Below are 22,365 nucleotides of genomic sequence, written 5' to 3'. Positions count from 1 at the left end.
ACCTACAGAATTAGGGAATACTTGGAGAAATGATAAAAGTGTTATCTTGGGTTTGCCTGTGAGCGCACTTCCAGAAGAGACTGGCATGTGAGCACAGGGACTGACTTGGAAGATCTGCCCTCTATATGTATGAGTACCATCCAGTGGGCTAGGGGCCCAGATAAAAGACAGAAGAAATAAAGATTTTACTTCTTCTCATGAGAGATCAGAAAATAGTTCTCTAAAGAGACTACCTGCTATGATCTGTACATTTATATCCCCTTAAAAGTCTTCTGTAACCCCCAGAGTATGGCATTTGGGAGTAGGGATTTGAGGAAGTGATTAGATCATTAGATCTGTTCCTTTACATTTTACATTTCCCCCCAATTGTCCCTGTTCTTAAAGCAGGAACATGTCTCTTGGAAGGGGAACACACCAACTCTCTGATTATTTCACATCAAGAGAGTTTACAGGTCCTTTGAGAGAAAAGGTTGAAAGTTAGGTGAAGAAAAAGTTATGTGAAGAAAAGTGGGGGAGACAGTTTGTAGAACATGAAAAGCTGTGCAATATTTCCAGTATTGGTTCAGTGGGTTACTGAGAAGAAGGCAGGCATCTTCTGACCTTTTTCTTTTATCTGTCTCTTCCTCACGCTCCCCAGTATACTTCATTCTTATGGATCTAGCAGTACCAAGGGATGCTAGGAGCCAACATAGGGATCAAATGATCAAGGTGGGGTTCATGCAGATTTTTTATAAAGGAGTGCCTCTCTTACTATTTATCCAGGATCATTAAAGTCAGTGGAATAGTCCCATAAAGCCTTGGTTCTCAAAGAAAGCCAGCATTTATCAGCATAGCTAGCTTAGGCACAACCTAACTTGACCTTGATCAGATGGCCTATCCCACCCTACTGTTTCCTCAGGTGCAAATTGAGCCTAAGATCTATCCTTAGAGTGAGTATTAGATGAAGATCAAATGAGACAATTTAAGTTGTTTGTAAACTCTAACCCAACAAAGAGGTCATTATTCACTAATCATCTTTACTCTTAATTGGCTGTTCTACACAAAGCAGGTACCATATTCTGCCATTAAACTATTTTATTGGAAGAGATGAAAGGAATGAAAGGTAGCACCTTTTTTATTTTAAGTATCATGTTAGCATCAGAAAGAAGGCTTGATGAGATGGTCCTGAACTGAAGTCAACAGCAGCCCTGAAAGAGAAATCCCATGTTCTCTAACCTTTCTCTCAGACTCAAAGGCACTGGCCCCAACTCATAGCTAACACAAATCCCTTTTGCTCCAATGTATGTCTTTGTTCTATACACTCATCCTGTTTCTATGAGCCCTCTTTACATGCATTAATATTATAGCTACCTTTTAAGCACTAACTCTTAAATTTGGAAAGATAGACAGATATAGATAGGTATGAATAGAGATAGAGATATATCTCTATCAATATAGACATAGATAGAGATATAGGTTATCTATCTATCTATCTATCTATCCATCAATCTATCTATCTATCTATCTATCATTAAGCACTTGCTTAAAATGCCAATTTTTGTGTCCTACATCTAAAGATTCTAGGTTGAAAGCCGGGCACTGGTAGCTCATGCCTGTAATCCTAGCTACTCAGAAGGCTGAGATCTGAGGATCACAGTTCAAAGCCAGCCTGGGCAGGAAAGTCGTGAGAATCTTATCTCCAATAAACCACTAGAAAACCAGAAGTGGCACTGTGCCTCAAGTGGTAGAGTGCTCACCTTAAGCTGAAGAGCTGAGGGACAGTGCCCATGCCCAGAGTTCAAGCCCCATGACCAATAAAAAACCCAAAAAAACAAAGACTCTAGGTTGAGACTCATAAATATGCACCATAAACAAGCTCCCTGGCAGGTTTATCTTTTTTTTGGACTGCATTCTGGTCTTCAAGAAAAATTCATTTGAAAACCTCTGCCCAGCTTAGTGAAGTCTCAGGGGGCACACAATAAGTCATTTAACCTCCTGGCACATCACCCGTGTCCATCAGTCAGAAATGAATGCTGCTAATATGAAAGAAATATCAAGATGCTTCAACACTTATTACTTAATAGGTTGTAGCTATAACATTTCATAATTTTAACCAACTATATAATTCCCACCCCTTCTTCAGAATGAAATTCCAATAACATCATTTCCAGATTAAACTTCTCTGAAAATACTTGCCTTAGAATAAATGGCTCTCCTTGTTTCCTAGCCTCCAGATCATACCATCTATATGTTGACTTTATTGCATGTCTTCTCTGACTAGAAGGGAGTTTCCTCCCTTTCCTTTTGTGTTTATAGCAACTAGATCATGGATTAGCAGTGAATCAACAATGTTCATGGAATGAGCCCCAGGAGGCAAGAATCACATGGGATAGACAGAAAGCCCTTTGAGATTGGGAACAAAGGTAAACTCTCCATGACATTCTAATACAAGGTTCTGCGAATCCCCAATGAGCCACAGAATTAGGAGTTTGACCTTCAATCATTAGAAATTTTTTCCGTCCATGCTTTGTGGATATTGAGAAAAATATTTCAAGGAGTAATTTAAAAAGATATTCCTTTTTATGCTGTAGAAGAATTTCAGGATTTCATACTAATTTTGACATCTTGGAGCTGGTTTTTCAACACTAAGATCATCTTTGCTTATGCAAAAACCATCATATCATGTTACCACCCTGTGAGAAAACTAGGCTTACCCCTACTGTGGAATGCGCATATGGTCATGTGGCTTTCTTTGGTCATCAAATGGGGGCAGAAGTAATCTGAGTCACTTCCTAAGGATCAGTTGTGAGTGTCATTGGATGAGATCCTGGAATAAGGACAGTAATAATAGTAGAGCCCACAGCTGACCATCAAGGACAAACAGCATAGCTAGGAGTAGAAATTTGGGAATTTTTACTGTGATATAATGGGTATTTTCCTGGCTCATTTCCAGATGTCCACATGGCCCCATATTTTATTTATATATTTATGTATTTATTTAATGTTAGTTCTGGGGTTTGAACTCAGGGCCTAGACACTGTCCCTGAGCTTTTTTGCTCAGGGTTAGCACTCTACCACAAGTTTTTCTTTGTGCTTAACTGGAGATAAGAACAATGCAATAATTTTTTTTTTAATCACATAGTATCCAGGCACAGGTGGCTCACACCTGTAATCCTAGTTACTCAGGAGGTTGAGATCTGAAGATCACAGTTTGAAGCCAGTCTGGACAGAAAAGTGTCTGAGACTCTTATCTCCAATAAACTACTCAGAAAAAGCCAGAAGTGGCTCAAGTGGTAGAATATTAGCCTTGAGCACAAAAAGGTTCAGGGACAGTGCCTCAGCTCTGAGTTCAAGCCCCAGGACCAGCAAAAAAATAAATAAGTAAAAATCAAATGTCAATTGATGTTTAGAGGTCAGGCTGAGCACTTTAGAAAAAATTATCTTATTTCATCTTCTTAACAACTCATTGAGGTGGCTAAGTTTATTATCCTCATATCACAGACTGGGAAACAGAGGCCTAGATAGGTTAGGAAATTTACCCAAAGACATTACAAACTTTACATACTGAAAATGATCTCTAAGATATGAGAATTATTGAAGAAAGGCAAATGTCTGACTCCAAAGGCCAGCTTCTTGACCTCTGAGCCACATCAGATTGTCTCAAAGTGCTTATCTCCCTGAAATATGCTGCAACTCTGACATTGCCACCTGGTCTCAATTGCCTCTTCAGTTCTGAAAGCAGGACCATTTTCAACACTGTCCTACTCTTGCAAAGTAAAGAAAGCCATGTGTGCTGTGCTCGAATGCCTTGGAAGAAGGCCCTGGAGAATTAAAAGTGACTGACCTGGCCCATGGGGGAGGCTGGGCTACATTCCTTTCCAAAGTCACTGTCTCACTGTGTAAGAAATGTGCCACAAAAGCAGAAAGCCTTCCTGTTCATGCCAGATTTTTTATAAGGGGTAGAAAATCAGTTACAAGAAGTAAGGGAGCCTGGGTGTGGGTATGATCTCAACATGTGGCCATATGCTCAGGTTCACAGTTTCTAGTCACAGGGAATTTTGCTCTTTATCCTTCTAATCCTCACAACAGGTGCCCCTCAGCCTCCTGGGAAAGGAACATGGGACCAGAGTGGCCCAGGAATGGAACTGCGGTTCCTTTCCCAGAATAGTGTTGATAAATCTCATGCAGACTCCCCCTATCTGCCCGGTGAGACCCTGAGCAAACAGACCTTCCCACATCCTTCTAGGCTAGTTCTCCTCTTATGTTAGGCAGAAATCCAAGGTATTTTTAGAGGACATTTCACTCTCCATGGCCCTCTCCAAGGAGAGGGCCTTTTTCATTTCTACCTCTTGGAAATGAAAAAGACTCAAGAGTCCAACTGACCAAAAAAAAAAAAAAAAAAGACTGCTTCCCTCAGAGAACAGAAGTGTCAAACCAAAAGCCCCAGACCCTCATTCTCAACCCTATGTCTGAAACAGCCCTGAATTCACCAGAGACCTCTTATAAATCTAGTCCTCATTTGTAGCAATGACATATTCAGGGTTAAGGCTACAGTATCACCCAGTGGTATGACTGTAGGTAAGATACCCCACTTTCCAGAGCCTGCATCTCCTCTTTAATATGTCAGAGTAGAATAAGGCCATCCTTCACCATGTCCCAGGATGTCATATGGACTGTGATTCCAGGGGGCAACATTAGCATAGCTATCTTGCCTGACTGTTGGCAAGAATAGCCTCATTGGCTTGCCTTTTCCCATCTATTCTCTCCCTAAGAAATGCTGATTTCTCTGTAGTTTTGTCCCTCTACTTACTTTGGAGTACAACCTGTGGATGGAGTACACGAGGATGCCATGAGGATGCTATCTTTGGTAACTCTGACAAAAGGACATGATTGTTATTGAGGTATGCCCTAGAACTCTACTCATCCGCCTTCTGACTTCCACTAGCAGAGTTCACAGAGATCTGGCTCCCTTTGGTCGGCTTTCAGAGAGTAGAGTTGAAACATGGAAGGAACATGACTGGGACTTTTTAGAGGTCTTAGCAATATTTGAGTAACATCGTATTTTACTAAAAGAAAGAGTTCTACTGACACCATAGGTCAGGAAGACTGTTACTACTAAGGCCTTTATCCAGCGCCCTCTGCCCAGAGGCTTCTCCCCAGCCTTTCCTTGGCGCCACTAAGTTTCACTCTCTCCCCGGTTTCCTGAAGTCCTCCCTGGGCCCCCAGCTGATCTTGGCCCTAACTCCTTGGTGCTGACTCAACAAAGAAAAGCAGACCCCTCAGGCAGCCGGACAGTGGACTAGGGCCAGAGCCTGCAGGAGTGGGCAAGAAGGCAGGCAAAGGCGGGGGAATCCATCCATCAGCTTGTCACCAAGTTTTTACTGAGCCCCCCTGAAGACTTGGTCCCATGCCGAGCTGCACAGTGGGGTCTCAGAGGAAGAAGGAAAGAAGACAGGAGCCTTTATATTGTGGCAGCTGAAGATTTAGAACTGGAGCTCCTTGGCTTTGGGGTTCCAGGCACAAGATAGCCTTATCCACCATCCCGCACAAGATAGCCTTATCCACCATCCCTCACAAGAGGGAGGGCACACCTTGTAGTAGAGGCAGCCCAGTGTGCTTGAAGAGGGTCTGGAGGAGGCAGCATGGAAGTGTTTTGAAGGTAATGTTTGCAAGGCTTTAGATCTAAGATGGTGTTAGTTGTTTATAAATGTGATGGGAGAGGTGAAGGAATGGAAATTATGGGGAGTTTTTGGATGTTGGTGGTGGTAGTAGTGTGGTTGGTGGTCGTGGGGCTTGAACTCAGGACCTGGGAACTGTCCCTGAGCCTCTTTATGCTCAAGGCTAGAGCTCTACCATTGAGCCATAGGACCACTTACAGTTTTTGAGTTGGAGCTAAGAGTTTTATGGGGATTTTTCTGCCTGGGCTGGCATCAAACCGCAATCCTCAGATTTCAGCCCCCTGAGTAGTTAGGATTACAGGTGTGAGCCACTAGTACCTGGTGAAATTATGGAGAGATTTTTAAACCCTAAGTCCACAATGGGCTCTGCATTGCTATTATTAGACTCATATTGCTCCCTCCAGGAGGGGGGGGGCATCTCCTTTAAGACACTTTTTACAATGGCCTTGCCAAAATGAACCTATTGTGGAACTAGGAAGTGTCCTTTAAGCCCCATTTGTATCTGCAGAAGGGAATAAAGAACCATAAAAGATGTGGGGGGTGCCAGATAAGGATTTGGGTATGGGAAGGTAGAACTTTGGAAACTTAAAGAGTCCTCTAAGAATTGGAATCCTGACACAACTCCCTACCATTTGTAGAATAGAACTTGGTGTGGCAGATTCCTTTCCTGACCTTTCTTGGCTGCATCTTATGAAGGTAGCAGCAGCATCCCTGGGCACTGGGAGGAGAGGCAGGATCCCTAGCCATTCCTCCATGGCCACTTCTGTTAAGGAAACAGAACTTTCTAGGTAAAGACAAGAGTTGGAAGAAATAAGCTCTTTGTCAGTGATCACCAGGGAAAAAAGTCACTTTCTCATTCCCCTAAATCCATTTGACTGATCAAATTTCTCAAGGGGCTCCCTCTGCTGTCCATCTCTGCATTCTTCTTAGGTAAAATACAATGTCCTTAATACTAGCTTAGAGCACAAAATAAGTATAGGCCTCAGTTAATTGGCAGAATCCTGTGAGTACTTTGTTAAAATAATCTCTTGCAAACATTATTTCCTTTCCATTCTGTTGTTCTGACTCTAATTTTATGTCTTCATCAGTCTGGACTGGTCCTCCTATTATCCAAAGCCATACCCTAGTGGTACATCCCTCAGTTCCTTAATTGTAAAAAGAGAAAAAACGTCTGATGTTCAAGCTAGTAAATGACAGAGATGAAGATGGATACGGTAACTTCTGAGTTCAAAGCTCATTCTTTTTCTACATTTATTAACTCCTCTCTGGATTGTGTAATCTTAAACAGAACATTTAACTTCCCTAAACTTTTTCCCTTCATCTGTAAAGTGGGACAAACACACTAATCTCGTGAGTTTGGTACAAAGAGAAGGGGAAAATGAAGGAGGAAAGGAGACTTGGCAATAAAAGAGCACTATAAATACTAGCTATAATCTTAAAGCAAAGGGTGTTCAAGTTTAGCAGGGCTGGTGCTCAAAGTGGACAGGACATCATGACAGAAGGGGTTGATGAGGTTAGCAGAAGTCAGTCATGAAGAGTTTTGTAAAATAAAGACCCACAGTTACCCAGTACAGATTATTGTGAGGATTAGAAATGTAGTTCAAGTCTTTAGAACACAGCCTAGCTCATGACAATAAGCATATTACATATTCCTAATAAAACCTTCTCAAGAGTAATCATGACTAGAAACTAAAACAGTGAAGCACATGAACAGAACAGCTCTGAATAAGGAGAGAAAAGCATAGTAGCTTGGTGGGAGAAGGAAAGTATAAAAAACTTATAAGAACATCAGGCAAGAGGAGTCACTCCTGTGGTACTGCTCCTTGATTGCAGAAACTCACACCACATACATGTACATACACTCACGTGCATATATAGCACAAAGCTCCCATTTGAAGAAACAGCCCCTTTCCTACTGGCTCCCATGCTTGTCAAGCCAATCCTGACAATGGAAAAACACTTTAAAGTAAAATCTTATGTATTTTAATAGTACATTACCACTTCACAAGTTTTGGTTATGATTCATAAAAATAATTTAACTATTAACAAATGAAAATGCAAAATTAATATTCTTTTCTATCTTATGTTAGAAAATATACCTGTTTGTCTCAGCTATATATTAGTAACATAGCTTTTGTTCCAGAAGGCCTAGAATTATTAACTTCTCATTGCTACTTTAGACAGCTTGATTATATTATGGCATTATGGGAATTTTTAAAAATTTTGCACTTACTGTATTCTTATGCATGCTTTCAAGTTTTGTAGATGCTCTCAAAAAAATCCTCTTTTCACTTCCCTCTCCCCATACTATGGCTTTCTTCACTTGACATTGTATCGACCTCTAGTGGTAGGTATGATGTTTGCAGTCAATGAACAGAAGAAATGAGCAGACAAGTCCTAATTAATAGATTAGTTTCCCAAAGAATTTATGTAAATTATTTAGATTCCAAAGCCAGAGTTCACTATACATATCAAAACTAAAGGAACTATGATGTGTTATTAAGGTAATTTTTCAAACACAACAGACAAAACAAATTGTGAACATAGTGATGTTATATGCAATAATTAACTTCGTAAGCGCCCATCAAGTTGTATACCAATTCAGAAAACAGGTGGAATGGCAGGGGGTTAGTTTCTACAGCAGTGTATATTCAGTGATTTACATCTATTTCCTCTACCTCGAGTGTTGAAATGCTTCTTGCTATTTTGCTTTTGCTTCACATCGATACATCTATGATTTTAAAATTAACTCTTTTTTTTTTTGGGGGGGGGGGACATGTTTTATTACAATACCAACCTGTTCTATTGTCTTGTTCTCAGGCAAAGGGCCTTACAGATTTCACTGTTGTTTTCGCCAAGTATTTCTCTACGTCCTTCAATTTGTACCTCAAGAACCTTCTCAGACATCAATACCAGTTTTGTTTTTTGCCAGTCCTGGGGCTTGAACTCAGGGCCTAGACACTGTCCTTGAACCTTTTTTGCTCAAGGCTAGCACTCAACTAGAACCAGAGCCATTTTTGGCTTTTTCTGTTTATATGGTATTGAGGAATCAAATCCAGGGCTTCATGCGTTAGGCAAAGCACTCTAAGCCACACCACTAAGTCACATTCCCAGCCCCATCCAGTGTTTTTTTTTTTTAAATCTATGGCCTAGAAATCAGCTTGTTTCCAAAAATGTCCATATTTTTTTGTGCAACAATATAAAATTTTAACTTTTGCCTTAAAAAAGCCCTCTTTTGTCAGATACTAATGTAGTACTTCAGATGAGTGCTTACATATGGTACCATTTTAGTTTTTTGGCTTTTTGTATTTGTATGACTTAGTTGTGTGTAATTAAGTATGAAGTAGTGATATATATGTAAATACATGCTTAATCTACTATATTCCTGTGTCCTACTTGTTCCACTTCTTTCCCTCCCTCTTTTGTGGTCTAGTAATCAAACTATGACCTTGCATATATGTTCAGCAAGTGCTGTACCAGGTTTACTGTAACAGCCCTCTTTCCCTCCCTCCTCTGACTACTTTTAATTATTTTTGCTTAGTTACATGTTTTCTAATCTTTCAATCACCAAAGGTTACAACATATACTTGTAGTTTTATCTTCCAATACAAGAGGGCATTTTGACATTAATCATCCCTTCCCAGTCTGTTGTTGCTTTAATATATTTTAATATTACACCTCCAAAGTCATGGTTGCCATTACGTGTCTATATTCACTTGTGCTTAGCTACAAAGGTCCCTTCTGCTTTCACTTACCTGCATGTTCCACTATGCCATATATTTGCAAGATATGTCAAGTTACACATTCTCATGTTTTGTTGTTGGAAACTGTCCTTATTTCATTCTCTTAAAGAAATGATCCCTAAATATGACCATATAGATCACAGATCTATAGATCAATGTGATATGGAATTGAAGGTACTTGGGAAATACAAACCTACTGTATTCTAGCTTCTATCCTAGGTGGCTCAGTGGTAGAGTACTTGCCATGCAAGCATAAGGCCCTGAGTTTGATTCCTCAGCACCATTTAAGCAGAAAAAGATGGAAGTGGCACTGTGGCTCAAGTGGTACAGCACTAGCCTTGAGCTGAAGAGCTGACAGGGCCCAGGCCAAGAAGTCAAGCCCCCACAACAAAATCAAAAGATGCCTACAATCCTAGCTACTCAGGAGGCTGAGATGTGAGGATGGATATTTGAAGCCAGCCTGGGCAGCAAAGTCCTTGACACTCTTTTTTTTTTTTTTAATTTTATTTAATTTTATTTGTGAACATACTGTACAGAGGAGTTACAGTTACATGGGCAGGATAATGCGTACATTTCTTACCAAGCATTGCAGCCTCCTCCTTTGTTTACCCTTCACATCCCTTCCCAGCCTCCCCCCTCCCCCCCTAAATCCAATCCTTCTCCTTCCTCTCCCCCGGCCCCCCCCCAACGTTGTAAAGCTCGTTTTGGACATGACAACTTGTACATCTCATTGTTGCAACAGGTCCACCTGTATCCTTAAACAACTGGTTTTTCCCCATCTCCTCCACAAGTTATACTGACATCAAATATAGTGAAAGGAGGGGTTATACTGTGGAGGAGGGACATACAAAGCAACAAAGAGATAATCTTATAAATGTGTTAGAAACACACTCATGAAAAAAAAAAAACATTAAAATACACATCTAAGGGTTCATTTTCCTGACATCACATTATCTGACCTTTTCCGCTTGACTCATACATATACTAGATATTACAAATAAGGGAAACCATGGGACCTGTTTCTTTGGGCCTGGCTTACTTCACTTAATATAATTTTTTTCCAGGTTTTTCCATTTCCTGACAAATGGGGCAATGTCATTCTTTCTGATGGAGGCATAGAATTCCATTGTGTATATATACCACATTTTCTTGATCCATTCATCTACTGAGGGGCATCTGGGTTGCTTCCATGGTAAATAATGCTGCAATAAACATAGTTGTGCTGGAAGCTTTAGTGTGGTCTTGTTTGTAAACATTAGGGTAAATGCCCAAAAGTGGGATTGCTGGGTCATAGGGGAGCTCTATGTGAAGTCTTTTGAGGAACCTCCATACTGCTTCCCAAAGTGGTTGAACAAGTTTACATTCCCACCAACAATGAAGTAAGGTTCCTTTCTGTCCACATCCCCTCCAGCATCTGTTGTTAGAGTTCTTGATTTTTGCCGTTCTAACTGAGGTGATATCTCAATGTTGTTTTGATTTGCATTTCTTTTATGGCTAGGGATGTTGAACATTTCTTCATGTGTCTATTGGCCATCCTTCTTTCTTCTTCAGAGAAGTTTCTCTTTAAGTCTTTCGCCCACTTATTTATTGGGCAGTTGTTTCTTTGAGGATTTGTTGTTGGGGGGTTTAATTTTTTGAGTTCCAAGTATATTTTAGATATGAGACCCTTGTCCATTGTATGGCTAGTAAAGATCTTCTCCCAATCCGTGGGCTTTCTGTTGATCTTGCTAGCTATGTCATTTGCCCTGCAGAAGCTCTGCAACTTTATGCAATCCCATTTGTCCAACCTTTCTTTGATTTGTTGTGTTTCTGGGTGTCTATTCAGAAAATTTCGGCATGAGCCAAGGAGACCTAGGGTTTCTCCTATTCCATCCTGTAATGTTTTCAGAGTGTCTGCTTTGAGTTCAAGGTCTTTGATCCATTTGGAGTTGATTCTGGGGCAGGGTGATATATAAGGATCTAGCTTAAGTTTTCTACATGTAGTTAACCAATTTTGCCAGCACCATTTACTGAAGAGGTTGTCTTTCTTCCATTCTATTGTTTTAGCTCCCTTATCGAAGATTAGATGGCTATAGGTCTGTAGGTTCATTTCTGGGTTTTCAATTCTATTCCATTGGTCCTGAGGTCTGTTCTTATGCCAATACCAAGCTGTTTTGATTACTATGGCTTTATAGTAGAGTTTGAAGTTTGGTATTGATATTCCTCCAGCAGTGTTCTTTCCATTCAGGAGCGTTTTTGCTATTCGGGGTCTTTTATTGTTCCATATGAATTTTTGGATTGCCTCTTCTATTTCCTTGAAGAATGAGGTTGGAATTTGGATAGGTATTGCGTTGAATTTGTAGATAGCCTTGGGAAGTATTGCCATTTTCACGATGTTAATCTTTCCAATCCAGGAGCATGGGAGGTTTTGCCATTTTTTAAGTTCTGTGTTGATTTCCTTTTTCAAGATTTTAAAGTTTTCATCATAGAGGTCCTTCACTTCTTTGGTTAAGTTAATTCCTAGGTATTTTATTTTTTGTGGGGCTATTACAAATGGAGTTGCTTTCCTAATTTCAGCCACACTTTTCTCATTGTTGGCATACAGAAAAGCCATTGATTTTTGGGGGTTAATTTTATAACCTGCTACTTTGCCAAAGTTTTGAATCAGCTTGAGTAATTTGGGAGTGGAGTCTATGGGATTCTTTAAATACAAGATCATGTCATCTGCAAAGAGGGAGAGTTTTAGTTCTTCTTTCCCTATTTGGATCCCCGTTATGTCTGCATCTTGTCTTATTGCTGTAGCTAGGCATTCTAATACTAGATTGAAGAGAAGTGGAGAGAGTGGGCATCCTTGTCTTGTTCCTGAGTTAAGAGGAAATGGCTTTAGTTTTTCACCATTGAGTATAATGCTGGCTGTAGGTTTGTCGTATACAGCCTTTATTGTATTGAGGAATGTTCCATGGATTCCTAATTTTTCCCAAACCTTCATCATAAAGGGGTGTTGGATCTTGTCGAATGCTTTTTCTGCATCTATTGAGATAACCATGTGGTTCTTATTCTTGCTCCTGTTGATGTGATGAATAATATTAATTGATTTGCGTATATTGAACCAGCTTTGCATCCCTGAAATGAATCCTGTTTGATCGTGGTGTATGATTTTTTGGATGAGTTGTTGAAGCTTGACACTCTTATCTCTAATTAACCACCATAAAACCAGAAGTGGCCCTGTGGTTCAAGGCATTAGCCTTGAGCAAAAAGACAATACACAGGCCCAGAGTTAAAGCCCCATGACTGACATTTAAAAAAAAAATCAAGACAGTCTCAGCACTGTTTCTTTTGTGAGCTATTCCTTGAATATTTAATAGTATGACATTCTCCAGTGAATTTTTTGGGCTTTAACTCAGGGTCTGGGTGGTCTTTTAGCTGTTTTGCTCAAAGCTAGCACTTCACTACTTGAGCCATAGCTCCACGTCTGGCTTTTTGGTTAACTGGAATCTTTTTTTTTTGTTGGTTCTGGGGCTTCAACTCTGGGCTTGGGCACTGTCCCTGCGCTCTACCACTTTGATCCACAACACCACTTCCGGTAGTTGGGATTACAGGTGTGAGCCACCAGTGCCCGGGCTTGTTAACTGGAATCTTACAAACTTCTTGCCCAGGTTGGCTTTGAACCAAGACCCTAAGTTTTCAGTCTCCTGAGTAACTACAGGATTACTGATCTAAACCAATGAGACTGGCCTCGGTGCAATTTCTTAGGTTATGTAATTTACAGGGATTCGTGAATCTGCAGCTTGGTAGCTTTCATTGGTTTGGGGAACTTATAAGCCATTATTATTTTCCCATGTATCAGAACTCTTCACTGTAGTTTGCCTCTCATACTTGATCTTTCCCATTGCTTTTGTCTCCTGTTTTCACTTTTTCTATTTTACTTGATTCTCTTGAGCCAGACCTAATCTGTTGTTAGATCCATCCACATTTTTCAAGTAGGAGGAATAAGAACTAGGGTTCTATACCACAGTACAATGACTCATTTACATTTATTATGTACTTAATTTAAAAAAAGGCTGACTCCCAGCACAAAAATCTAGGTTTATGAAAGTAAAATTATCCCAACCCAATAATGTAGAATATATGCAGCAAAATATCATTGTGCCCTATAAAGAGTATTTTTAAAGATTTTTAAGCCAAGTAAGAGTTGTTGCCTTTATAATGAAATTCTTAGTATTGTCTTTCATTTCCTTCTTATATTAAGCTGCTATTTTTAATTCCATGTCAGGCTACATCATTTACTGTCCCCATGCATGTTTACCTATTTAGGTGAAAGAAATGGTGTATAAATTATTGATTTGAATTTTTTCCTTTTTTCAGAAAGGACTAATACTTGCTTTTTACAGGCTACTAGAACACTGAAGATTCTAGATGAACTAAACTCAATCACTGAATAAGATTATTTGAACTCTTCTTTAGTCTCAAAAATATTTACTTCTTGTTCACTCCTAGGGAATGGGAACTTTACTCTATATTCACAAAGTATCCAGAGAATATTAAGAGACAGAAGTCCTTCCTTTCCCCTGCCCTCTTCTCTTTTCTTTTTGGTTGGTTTTGGAGCTTGAACTTTGTCTCAAAGTCAATACTCTACTACTTTGAGCCACTTCACCAGTTGATTTTATGATTTATTGAAGTCTCAAGACTTTCTTGCCAGAGCTTGCTTTGAACAACTGATTTCAGCCTCCTGAGTAGCTAGGATCACAGGTGTAAGCCACTGGTACCCAGCTCTCCTTATTCTCCTATTCCTCTCTACTCCATTTTTTGACACATGATCTCACAATACAGCGTAGGCTGGCCTCAAATTAGCTATCCTACTGCCTCAACATCCCTAGTTACTGAGATTGTAAGTACTATCACTAAAAAGACTTCTGCATGTTAGTCCCATTGTACAATGAAACTAAAATAGACTCAAGATTTCAATTTAATCAGCCAAGGTGCTACAGATAATATGGTATGTATACACCACAGAAAATTACTTGGCTACAAAAAAATTGAAGCCAGCTGGACATCAATGGCCATTGCCTGTAACACTAGCTACTCTCAAGAATGAGATCTGAGGATGGTGCATTAAAGCCAGCTAGCTCAAACAGCAAAGTCCACGAGACTCCTATCTCCAATTAATCACCAAAAAGCTCAAAGTAGAGCTGTGGCAGTAGCCTTGAGAAAACAACAAAAAAGCTCAGGAATACCACCCAGAGCAAGAATTCAGCCTTAGGTCCTGAAAAAAAAAAGTCATTTTCAGGAAAATGGACAAAATTGGGACACCATACTGACTTAAGCTCAAAAAAGACAAATATTACCAGGTGCAGGTGCCTCATGCCTATAATCCTAGCCACTGGAATGCAGACACACTGCTGTCCTTTATGCATAATGGAAGGCATCCCTTAATCACTTAGCTAGATCACATCTAAGTTCTCACCTGTAATCTTAGCTACTCAGGAGGCTGAAATCTAAGAATAGCATTTAAAGCCAGCCCAGACAAGAAAAGTGCAGCAAAAAGCTGAAAGTGGAGCTGTCTCAAGTGGTATAGTGCTAGCCTTGAACAAAAAGTGTCTCACTGATAGGGAGCTCGAATTCAAGCCCCAGACTACAAAATAAATTTTTTTTTAATTTTATTTTATTTGAGAACATACTGTACAGAGGGGTTACAATTACATGGGCAGGATAATGCATACATTTCTTACCAAGCATTGCAGCCTCCTCCTTTGTTTACCCTTCACCTCCCTTCCCACCCTCCCCCCTCAACCCCACCCAATCAAACCCCCCCTTCCCCCCCCACTCTGACATTGTAAAGCTGGTTTTGACATGACATTTTGTACTTCTCATTGTTGCAACAGGTCCACCTGAATCCTTAAACGACTTGTTTGTCCCCTCTCCTCCACATGTTATACTGACATCAAATATAGTGAAAGCGGGGGTTACACTGTGGGGGAGGGACATACAGAGCAACAAAGAAATAATCTTATAAATGCGTTAGAAACACATGCATGAAAGAAACAAAAACATTAAAATACATATTTGAGGGTTCGTTTTCCTAACATCACATTATCTGACTTTTTCCGCTTGACTCATACCTATACTAGATATTGCAAATAAGGGAAACCATGGGACCTATGTTTCTTTGGGCCTGGCTTACTTCACTTAATATAATTTTTTCCAAGCCTTTCCTTTTCCTAACAAATGGGGAAATGTCATTCTTTCTGATGGAGGCATAGAATTCCATTGTGTATGTATACCACATTTCCTTGATCCATTCATCTACTGAGGGGCATCTGGGTTGGTTCCATATCTTAGCTATGGTAAATAATGCTGCAATAAACATAGTTGTGCTGGTAGCTTTAGTGTGGTCTGTTTTGTAAACATTAGGGTAAATGCCCAAAAGTGGGATTGCTGGGTCATAGGGGAGTTCTACGTGAAGTCTTTTGAGGAACCTCCATACTGCTTTCCAAAGTGGTTGAACAAGTTTACATTCCCACCAACAATGAAGTAAGGTTCCTTTCTGTCCACATCCCCTCCAGCATCTGTTGTTGTTAGAGTTCTTGATTTTTGCTGTTCTAACTGGAGTGAGGTGATATCTCAATGTTGTTTTGATTTGCATTTCTTTTATGGCTAGGGATGTTGAACATTTCTTCATGTGTCTATTGGCCATCCTTCTTTCTTCTTCAGAGAAGTTTCTCTTTAAGTCTTTCGCCCACTTACTTATTGGGCAGTTGTTTCTTTGAGGATTTGTTGTTGGGTGGTTTAATTTTTTGAGTTCCAAGCATATTTTAGATATGAGATCCTTGTCCGTTGTATGGCTAGTAAAGATCTTCTCCCAATCCGTGGGCTTTCTATTGATCTTGCTAGCTATGTCATTTGCCCTGCAGAAGCTCTGCAACCTTATGCAATCCCATTTGTCCAACCTTTCTTTGATTTGCTGTGTTTCCGGGTCTCTATTCAGAAAATTTCAGCCTGAGCCAAGGAGACCCAGGGTTTCTCCTATTCCATCCTTTCATGTTAAAAATAAATTTTTAAAAAAGATGCGAAGTACTCCTTAAAAGAGCCAGGCACTGATAACTCACACCTGTAATCTACTTTCCTGAGTATAAGATAGCAAATGGAAGGCAGCCATGAAACTGCCTGAAAAAAAATCCTAGCTACTTAGAAGGCTGGTAGAGCACACCAGTACCACCAAAATGTAATTCTTAAAAGCACAGGGGCTGGGGAATGTGGCTTAGTGGAAGAGGGCTTGCCAAGCATGCATGAAACCCAGGGTTCCATTCCTCAGTACCACATAAACAGAAAAAGCTGGAAGTAGTGATGTGGCTCAAATGGTAGTGTTAGCCTTGAGCAAAAGAAGCTCACGGACAGTGTCCAGGCCTGAGTCCCAAGCCCCAGGACTGGCAAAAAAAAAAAAAGCCTCATGCCTCAGAAAAGTGGAATCGTTAGAATACTTCCTAAGACATATAACACCCACTCATAAGGCTTACCTTTTCTTACACTTTATCAGCAGACTAGAAGAGAATGGATCAAGATAACTGACCCACCACCAAAAACTTTTCCAATCAAACCAGGAAGACTTCAACTTCCAAATCTTACCAGTGCCAGGTTGTGCCCATCAGAAAAATCCAATAATTCACACAAATTAGTATAGTTAATAGTTAATAATTAACTACAAAAAATATAACACTTATATAAATTAACCCATTTATTGTAGGGTAGGGACGTCTCAGATGTTAGAGCTTTTACTGGTCTTTTAATTCCTTCAGTCTTCTAATGGCAGACTTGACTGTGACGGCAGAAGTGGTGCTGTTAAGAAAAAGGCAGTTTCAAACATAACTGATTAAAGTAACAAGAAGATCTACATTGTAACATTACAATTCTAAGTCTGAATTTCCAGTCTATCAATATTATACCGCAGTTAATCAATGGAAGGGGTAACACTGATCTGGATGCACTGTACTCAGAACCTTACTTCTGCTAACAGTCTGACCTACTCTTAAGGGCATGGACAGATCAGAAGAAACTAAATTACCAAGATCGTACAGTGAGTTACTAAGGTGCCAGACAGATTTAAATGTCAAAAGATGCAGCTCAATGGCAGAATGATTGCTTAGCACATGCAAGACCCCGGGTACAATCCCCAGAACCCTTAGAAAAAGCTTCACTATTCAAGGGAGACCTTAAAAAAAATTTATCAAGTATACCACCTCATATGGATGTATACAAATGCTCGTTCACTTCACTGTTAGAATAGAACACTCTTGTTCTGATTTTACCTTAAGGTGCTTTCATGTGTATCTTACATATCTCCAAAATTTACATTGTTAAATCAGCTTAAACTTCAATTCTTCAATTTTGATTCTCAGTCTAGGAATATATAGCTCAGTAGCTTGCTTTGCATGGTACACCCCTAAACCCCCAAGATGGAGGTGTAGAGGATTCTTCCAACTTTTGCTTCAGTAGCTATTTCTATTCTGAATAGAAAGTAAACAGTAACACTGAAGAAATTTGAGAAAACACCAGCATCTTTACCTTCCTCATCTAATATATTATAGGCAGAAAAAAAGTCCATGTCTGGTCCACAAATAGCTCTAAGCACCACAAAGTAAGACTCACTTGTAGGTCCAGGCACCAACAGCCACTGTCTTCATGCAGGAACCACAGTGCCAGATGCCCACTGCTCGCCTCTTCATCTTTGTCTACAAAAGAAGTAATTTTCAGCACAAACAACAAAAACCTTTTCTTAGCTTTTGAGAGCACAAGTAAGGAAAACCAACTTTTGAACACAATGGACCAAATCCTTATTTATGCCCAACTCCAAGTTTTGCAAGGACGCCCACCTCAGCTGGAATGAACTTCTACCCCAACCATCAGACAGCTCTGACCCCACCTTACCTTGCCACAGAAGGAGCAGTTGTACTTGGCGTGCTGGCTGATTTCAATTTTTTTCACCATCTTCCGGAGTGAGGCACCATAGCGGGTGCCGTATTTACCTACGATGCCGACCTTCTTGGTGCGTTTGGCCTGTTTATACGGAGGAATGGGAGTAACATTGAGTCGGCCCTTGCATCTCCCCCTCACCTCCGGTGGGGCCTCATTTTCCCCACGTGCAGCAATACCGGCGTCCCAAGCCTCCCGATGCCCTGACACAAGCCGGTTCGAATGAGCTAGGCCCCACCAAGCCGCCCCCGTCCCTGGAATGAAGCCTACAAACACGAAGAGGACGCGGACGCCGGGGTGGAATGCAAGACAACACAGATAGATGGAGGATGGTGTAGACGAAAACACCGAGAGGACGGATGCGGATGGATAGAGATTTATGTCACAGAAAAACCAACGCTCACCATATGGCCGTAACTCAGGTCCAGGCCCAGAGAGGAAGGGCCGTCCCGCGCAGGCGCGGTTTTAGGCAGGAGACCGGAAGTGGTGAAACGACCTCGCTAGGAACTCAGCTCTATCGCCTTGAGGTTTTCCTGCAGTTAACTCCTCCAGGCTGTCCACAAGGAAACTTTGCTTACTAGATGCTTGACTTAGCGAAGTCCTTAAACCTTTAGCCCATTGCCGAATCGCATTGCTTTCTCCACTATATTATATAAAATTGTTAGGCCCTCTGCCTGACTGCTGACCATCGTGGTGACAAAAATCCAAGACAGCTCTCAGAACAAGTTCTAATGCTGGGCCATGATCACATTGTCAGGTTTATGAGTGACGCAGTTTCACTGATCAGAGTTCCGAAAGAATGAATGAAAGAATGGATATGAAAAGAGCCTGAAGTTTCCTAAAGTCTGAGTTGAAAGTTGGGTGGGATTAACTGTTGCTGTAGAGTATCACCGTTTAGCTCCTCCCTGGGACTCTTGAGTATCGTTTTGTTTGTTTGAGGGTGGAGGGGTTGTTTTGTTTGTTTTTGGTATTTTTGGCTTGAGTTTTTTTTGTCTTGGTCCTTGGGCTTGACTTCTGGGCCTGGACTCTGTCCTTGAACTTATTTTGGGTGCTCTACCACTTGACTCACATCTCCACTTCTTGGTTTCTGGTGGTTAACTGGAGATAGTAATTTCACTGACTGGGGCTGGGAAGGTGGTTCAGTGGTAGAGCACTTGCTTTGCATGCCTGAGGCCCTGGGTTCGATTCCTCAGCACCACATAAGCAAAAAGTAAAAAGCCAGAAGTGGTGCTGTGGCTCAAGTGGTAGAGCGCTAGCCTTGAGCTGAAGAGCTGAGGGAGAGTTCAGGCCCCACGACCGGACCCCCCCCCCCCCCCCCCCCCCGCCCCCCCAAAAAAAGAATTTCACAGACTTTCCTGCCCATGCTGGCTTCGAACAGTGCCATCTTCAGATCTTACACCTCCTGCATAGTTTAGGATTACAGGCATGAGCCACCAGTGACCAATGGCTCTTTACTTTTTTGTTGTTGTTATTGGTGGTCCTGGGGTTTAAACTCTAGGTCTGGGCACTGTCCCTCAGCTCATCAGCTCAAGGCAAACACTCGACCACTTGAGCCACAGCACCACTTCCAGTTTTCTTTCTTACTGCCAATAATAAGAAAAAAAGGATTTCTTTGTTAAGTCAATATTCAAACTCCATTTTATCTTTATTATTATTGCTATTGTTGTTATTATTATTATTATTGCCAATCCAGGAGCTTGAACTCAGGGCCTGGGTGCTATCCCTGAGCTTCTTTTACTCAAGGCTAGCACTCTACCATTTGAGCCACAGAAGTACTTCTGGCTTTTTCTGAGTAGTTAGTGGTGGTTGTTTATTTCTCTCTCTCTTTTTTTTTTGTTGGTCATGGGACTTGAATTCAGTGCTCTTCAGCTCAAGGCGAGCACTCTACCACTTGAGCCAGAGTGCCACTTCCTTTTGCTGAGTAGTTAGTTGGAAATAAGAGTCACAGGAACTTTCCTGCCCAGGCTGGCTTTGAACCATGATCCTCAGGTCTCAGCCTCCTGAGTAGCTAGGATTAAAGGTATGAGCCAGAAGTACTCGGCTCAGGCTCTTAATTTTAGAGTCACCTATAAAATCCATCCATTTAACTCAAATTCCAGTATTCAGCAATTGCAGAGGAAGGAGAAGGTACCTTAGTCCCCTGTTGACTATACTGATACAAAGCTGCCTTCCTGTCTGAGGCTCAGACTCACCCAAATCCTTGACCATCTGGGTTGGTCTCTAAGCCTCCTGCTCCATGGTATCCCACTTAAATGGTGGCACAGGAGGCCATGGCAGCCACTGGATCAGCATGTAGCCCAAGCAAGGCGGGCATGGTGGGCCTAGGGTTATACTCTGAGATCAACTAGCTCCCTCTGGGCCCCTCTGACAAAACCTATCTGGTCATGGGATGATGTCTTCTGGCCTGTCACGGCCCTTTAGAATGAGGGCTGATGCCATAGACATGATGGCATGGGTTTCACATACCCCTGTGACTTTGCATTGTGTCTCAGTTTACCCCATTACAAAATGGGAATAAAATTAAATGACAGAAGGGAAGCTGCTCTTTGAGGTAGTACCCTATTTCAGTGTCTTCTCTGTTCTGTGCTGGAGACAGTTCTGTAGTAGTCCTGCTATGATTGGTGTTGCTATTGTTTTTTTTTTGGTGACAATTCAACAATTGCCTTGAATTTTTCAATTTCTGGAGGGCTAAGGGAAAGCAGCATTTGGAAGCCTTGGTTTCTTCTGGGGCATGTGAGAAGCATTAAGAGTCAATGTTTCCCCATAAAGGGCTGTATAGTGGGCTGACTTGAGCATGACTGTAGGTTCTTTTTCTTTTTCTTTTTTTAACTCCAGAGCCAGATGAAACCCTAGGGCCAGAGATAGCCCAAGCAGTGAATCACACCTTGTGTCCGTAGGTCTCAAGGGCTTGGCTGACAGCTTGATGCCTTGCCTCCACTCCAGAAATAGGCAGTCAGGGCTGGCTTTACCTTGTGGAAGTAATCAGTGGCTTCTGTCACTTCTGAGAAATTGGTCTCAGAAAGGCCAGCTTCTCCTAGAACTTTAATCTTCTCTTGAATCAAGGGCCTGTCAGGGAAAAATGAACTGTAGTGAACGTAATTTTCTAGAAGTAGCAGCTGATTAGAATGAAGCCATCCTGCTCTTCCTTAGGGGACGGCGAGGTGGTAAGTGGTTCCCATCTTTGCATCTTACAAGGCTTCGGGATCTACCCTGAAATATGTGCCCCTCTCAGTTGTAACCAACCTCCACCTTAGGACTCATCAGAACTGGTTCAATATTCTTCCTAATGGAAGATGTTCAGGAAATAAACACTGCCTCACTATAGGAATTTTGTGAGTCTGATGGTGCTATGAGCTGTGCAATGAACCAGCCCACTGAACACAGAGAAGTGAGTGGCCCATGTGCACTGCAGAGGTCATACACCTTGGTCATTGAGGCTGGACAAAGGGGTTAGTGGACACTAAGGAGATAACTCAGAGACTTAAGATCAGGAACAAAGAAATGGGACTGGGAAAGAGTACTGGGGGTTTTTTTTGCTTAGTTGACAGACACAAAACATTGGGGCCAAACACGTGATCTCAGCCCTTCTAATAGAACACTGCATGGTCCAGAGTGAGCCTGTCTGTCTTTGCATCCAGCAGCAGCAGATGTAGATGACAGATGCAGCGATCATCCCACACATCATAAAAGAGAAAAGGGATGCTTATCCTAACAACTGTCTTCATGGCTGGGAACAGACTGATTTATAAACTAAACCATCTACATTGTTACAACCAGTTCCTATTGTGCTCTTCTCCTTCTTGAGCAGGTGGGAGAGCAGCTACCTCCCCTTGGTCCCACAGGACCTTCTCCTGCACCTTGCAAGTCCCCAAAGAATGCCAGTGTCACAGCTCCAACATAGTCATGCTGTGGTGCCATGACTAATGGGTTTCTGAAGGTCTCAGCAAAAGTGGAAGCACTTCCAGAGCTCAGAAAACAGTGTCCACCCTCGGTCAACTCCACATACAGCTGTCCAGCTA

At 41.4% G+C, this 22,365-nt stretch overlaps 2 protein-coding genes across 2 annotated transcripts in view; both read right to left on the bottom strand.

Moving 5' to 3' along the window:
- Positions 1 to 17,093: 17,093 nt before the first annotated feature.
- On the bottom strand, positions 17,094 to 18,830 carry LOC122127984 (60S ribosomal protein L37a-like). Its single transcript, XM_042702296.1, has 4 exons — positions 18,751 to 18,830; positions 18,302 to 18,430; positions 18,023 to 18,105; positions 17,094 to 17,212 (listed from the first exon to the last, which is right to left on the bottom strand). The coding sequence occupies exons 1-4, from the start codon at positions 18,751 to 18,753 to the stop codon at positions 17,149 to 17,151; spliced, it is 279 nt and encodes a 92-aa protein (XP_042558230.1). The 5' UTR covers positions 18,754 to 18,830; the 3' UTR covers positions 17,094 to 17,148.
- Positions 18,831 to 21,171: 2,341 nt separating this feature from the next.
- The window catches only part of LOC122128008 (SWI/SNF-related matrix-associated actin-dependent regulator of chromatin subfamily A-like protein 1), a 36,998-nt gene continuing 35,804 nt past the window's right edge, over positions 21,172 to 22,365 (bottom strand). The window contains 2 exon segments of the mRNA XM_042702310.1: positions 21,172 to 21,195; positions 21,316 to 21,412. Of these exon segments, the coding sequence (XP_042558244.1) occupies positions 21,172 to 21,195; positions 21,316 to 21,412 (121 nt within the window).

The sequence above is a fragment of the Dipodomys spectabilis genome, unplaced genomic scaffold, assembly GCF_019054845.1.
Source record: "Dipodomys spectabilis isolate Male_0828 unplaced genomic scaffold, ASM1905484v1 ptg000319l, whole genome shotgun sequence".
Lineage (NCBI taxonomy): Eukaryota > Metazoa > Chordata > Mammalia > Rodentia > Heteromyidae > Dipodomys > Dipodomys spectabilis.
This window is presented reverse-complemented; position numbering and strand designations above follow the sequence as displayed.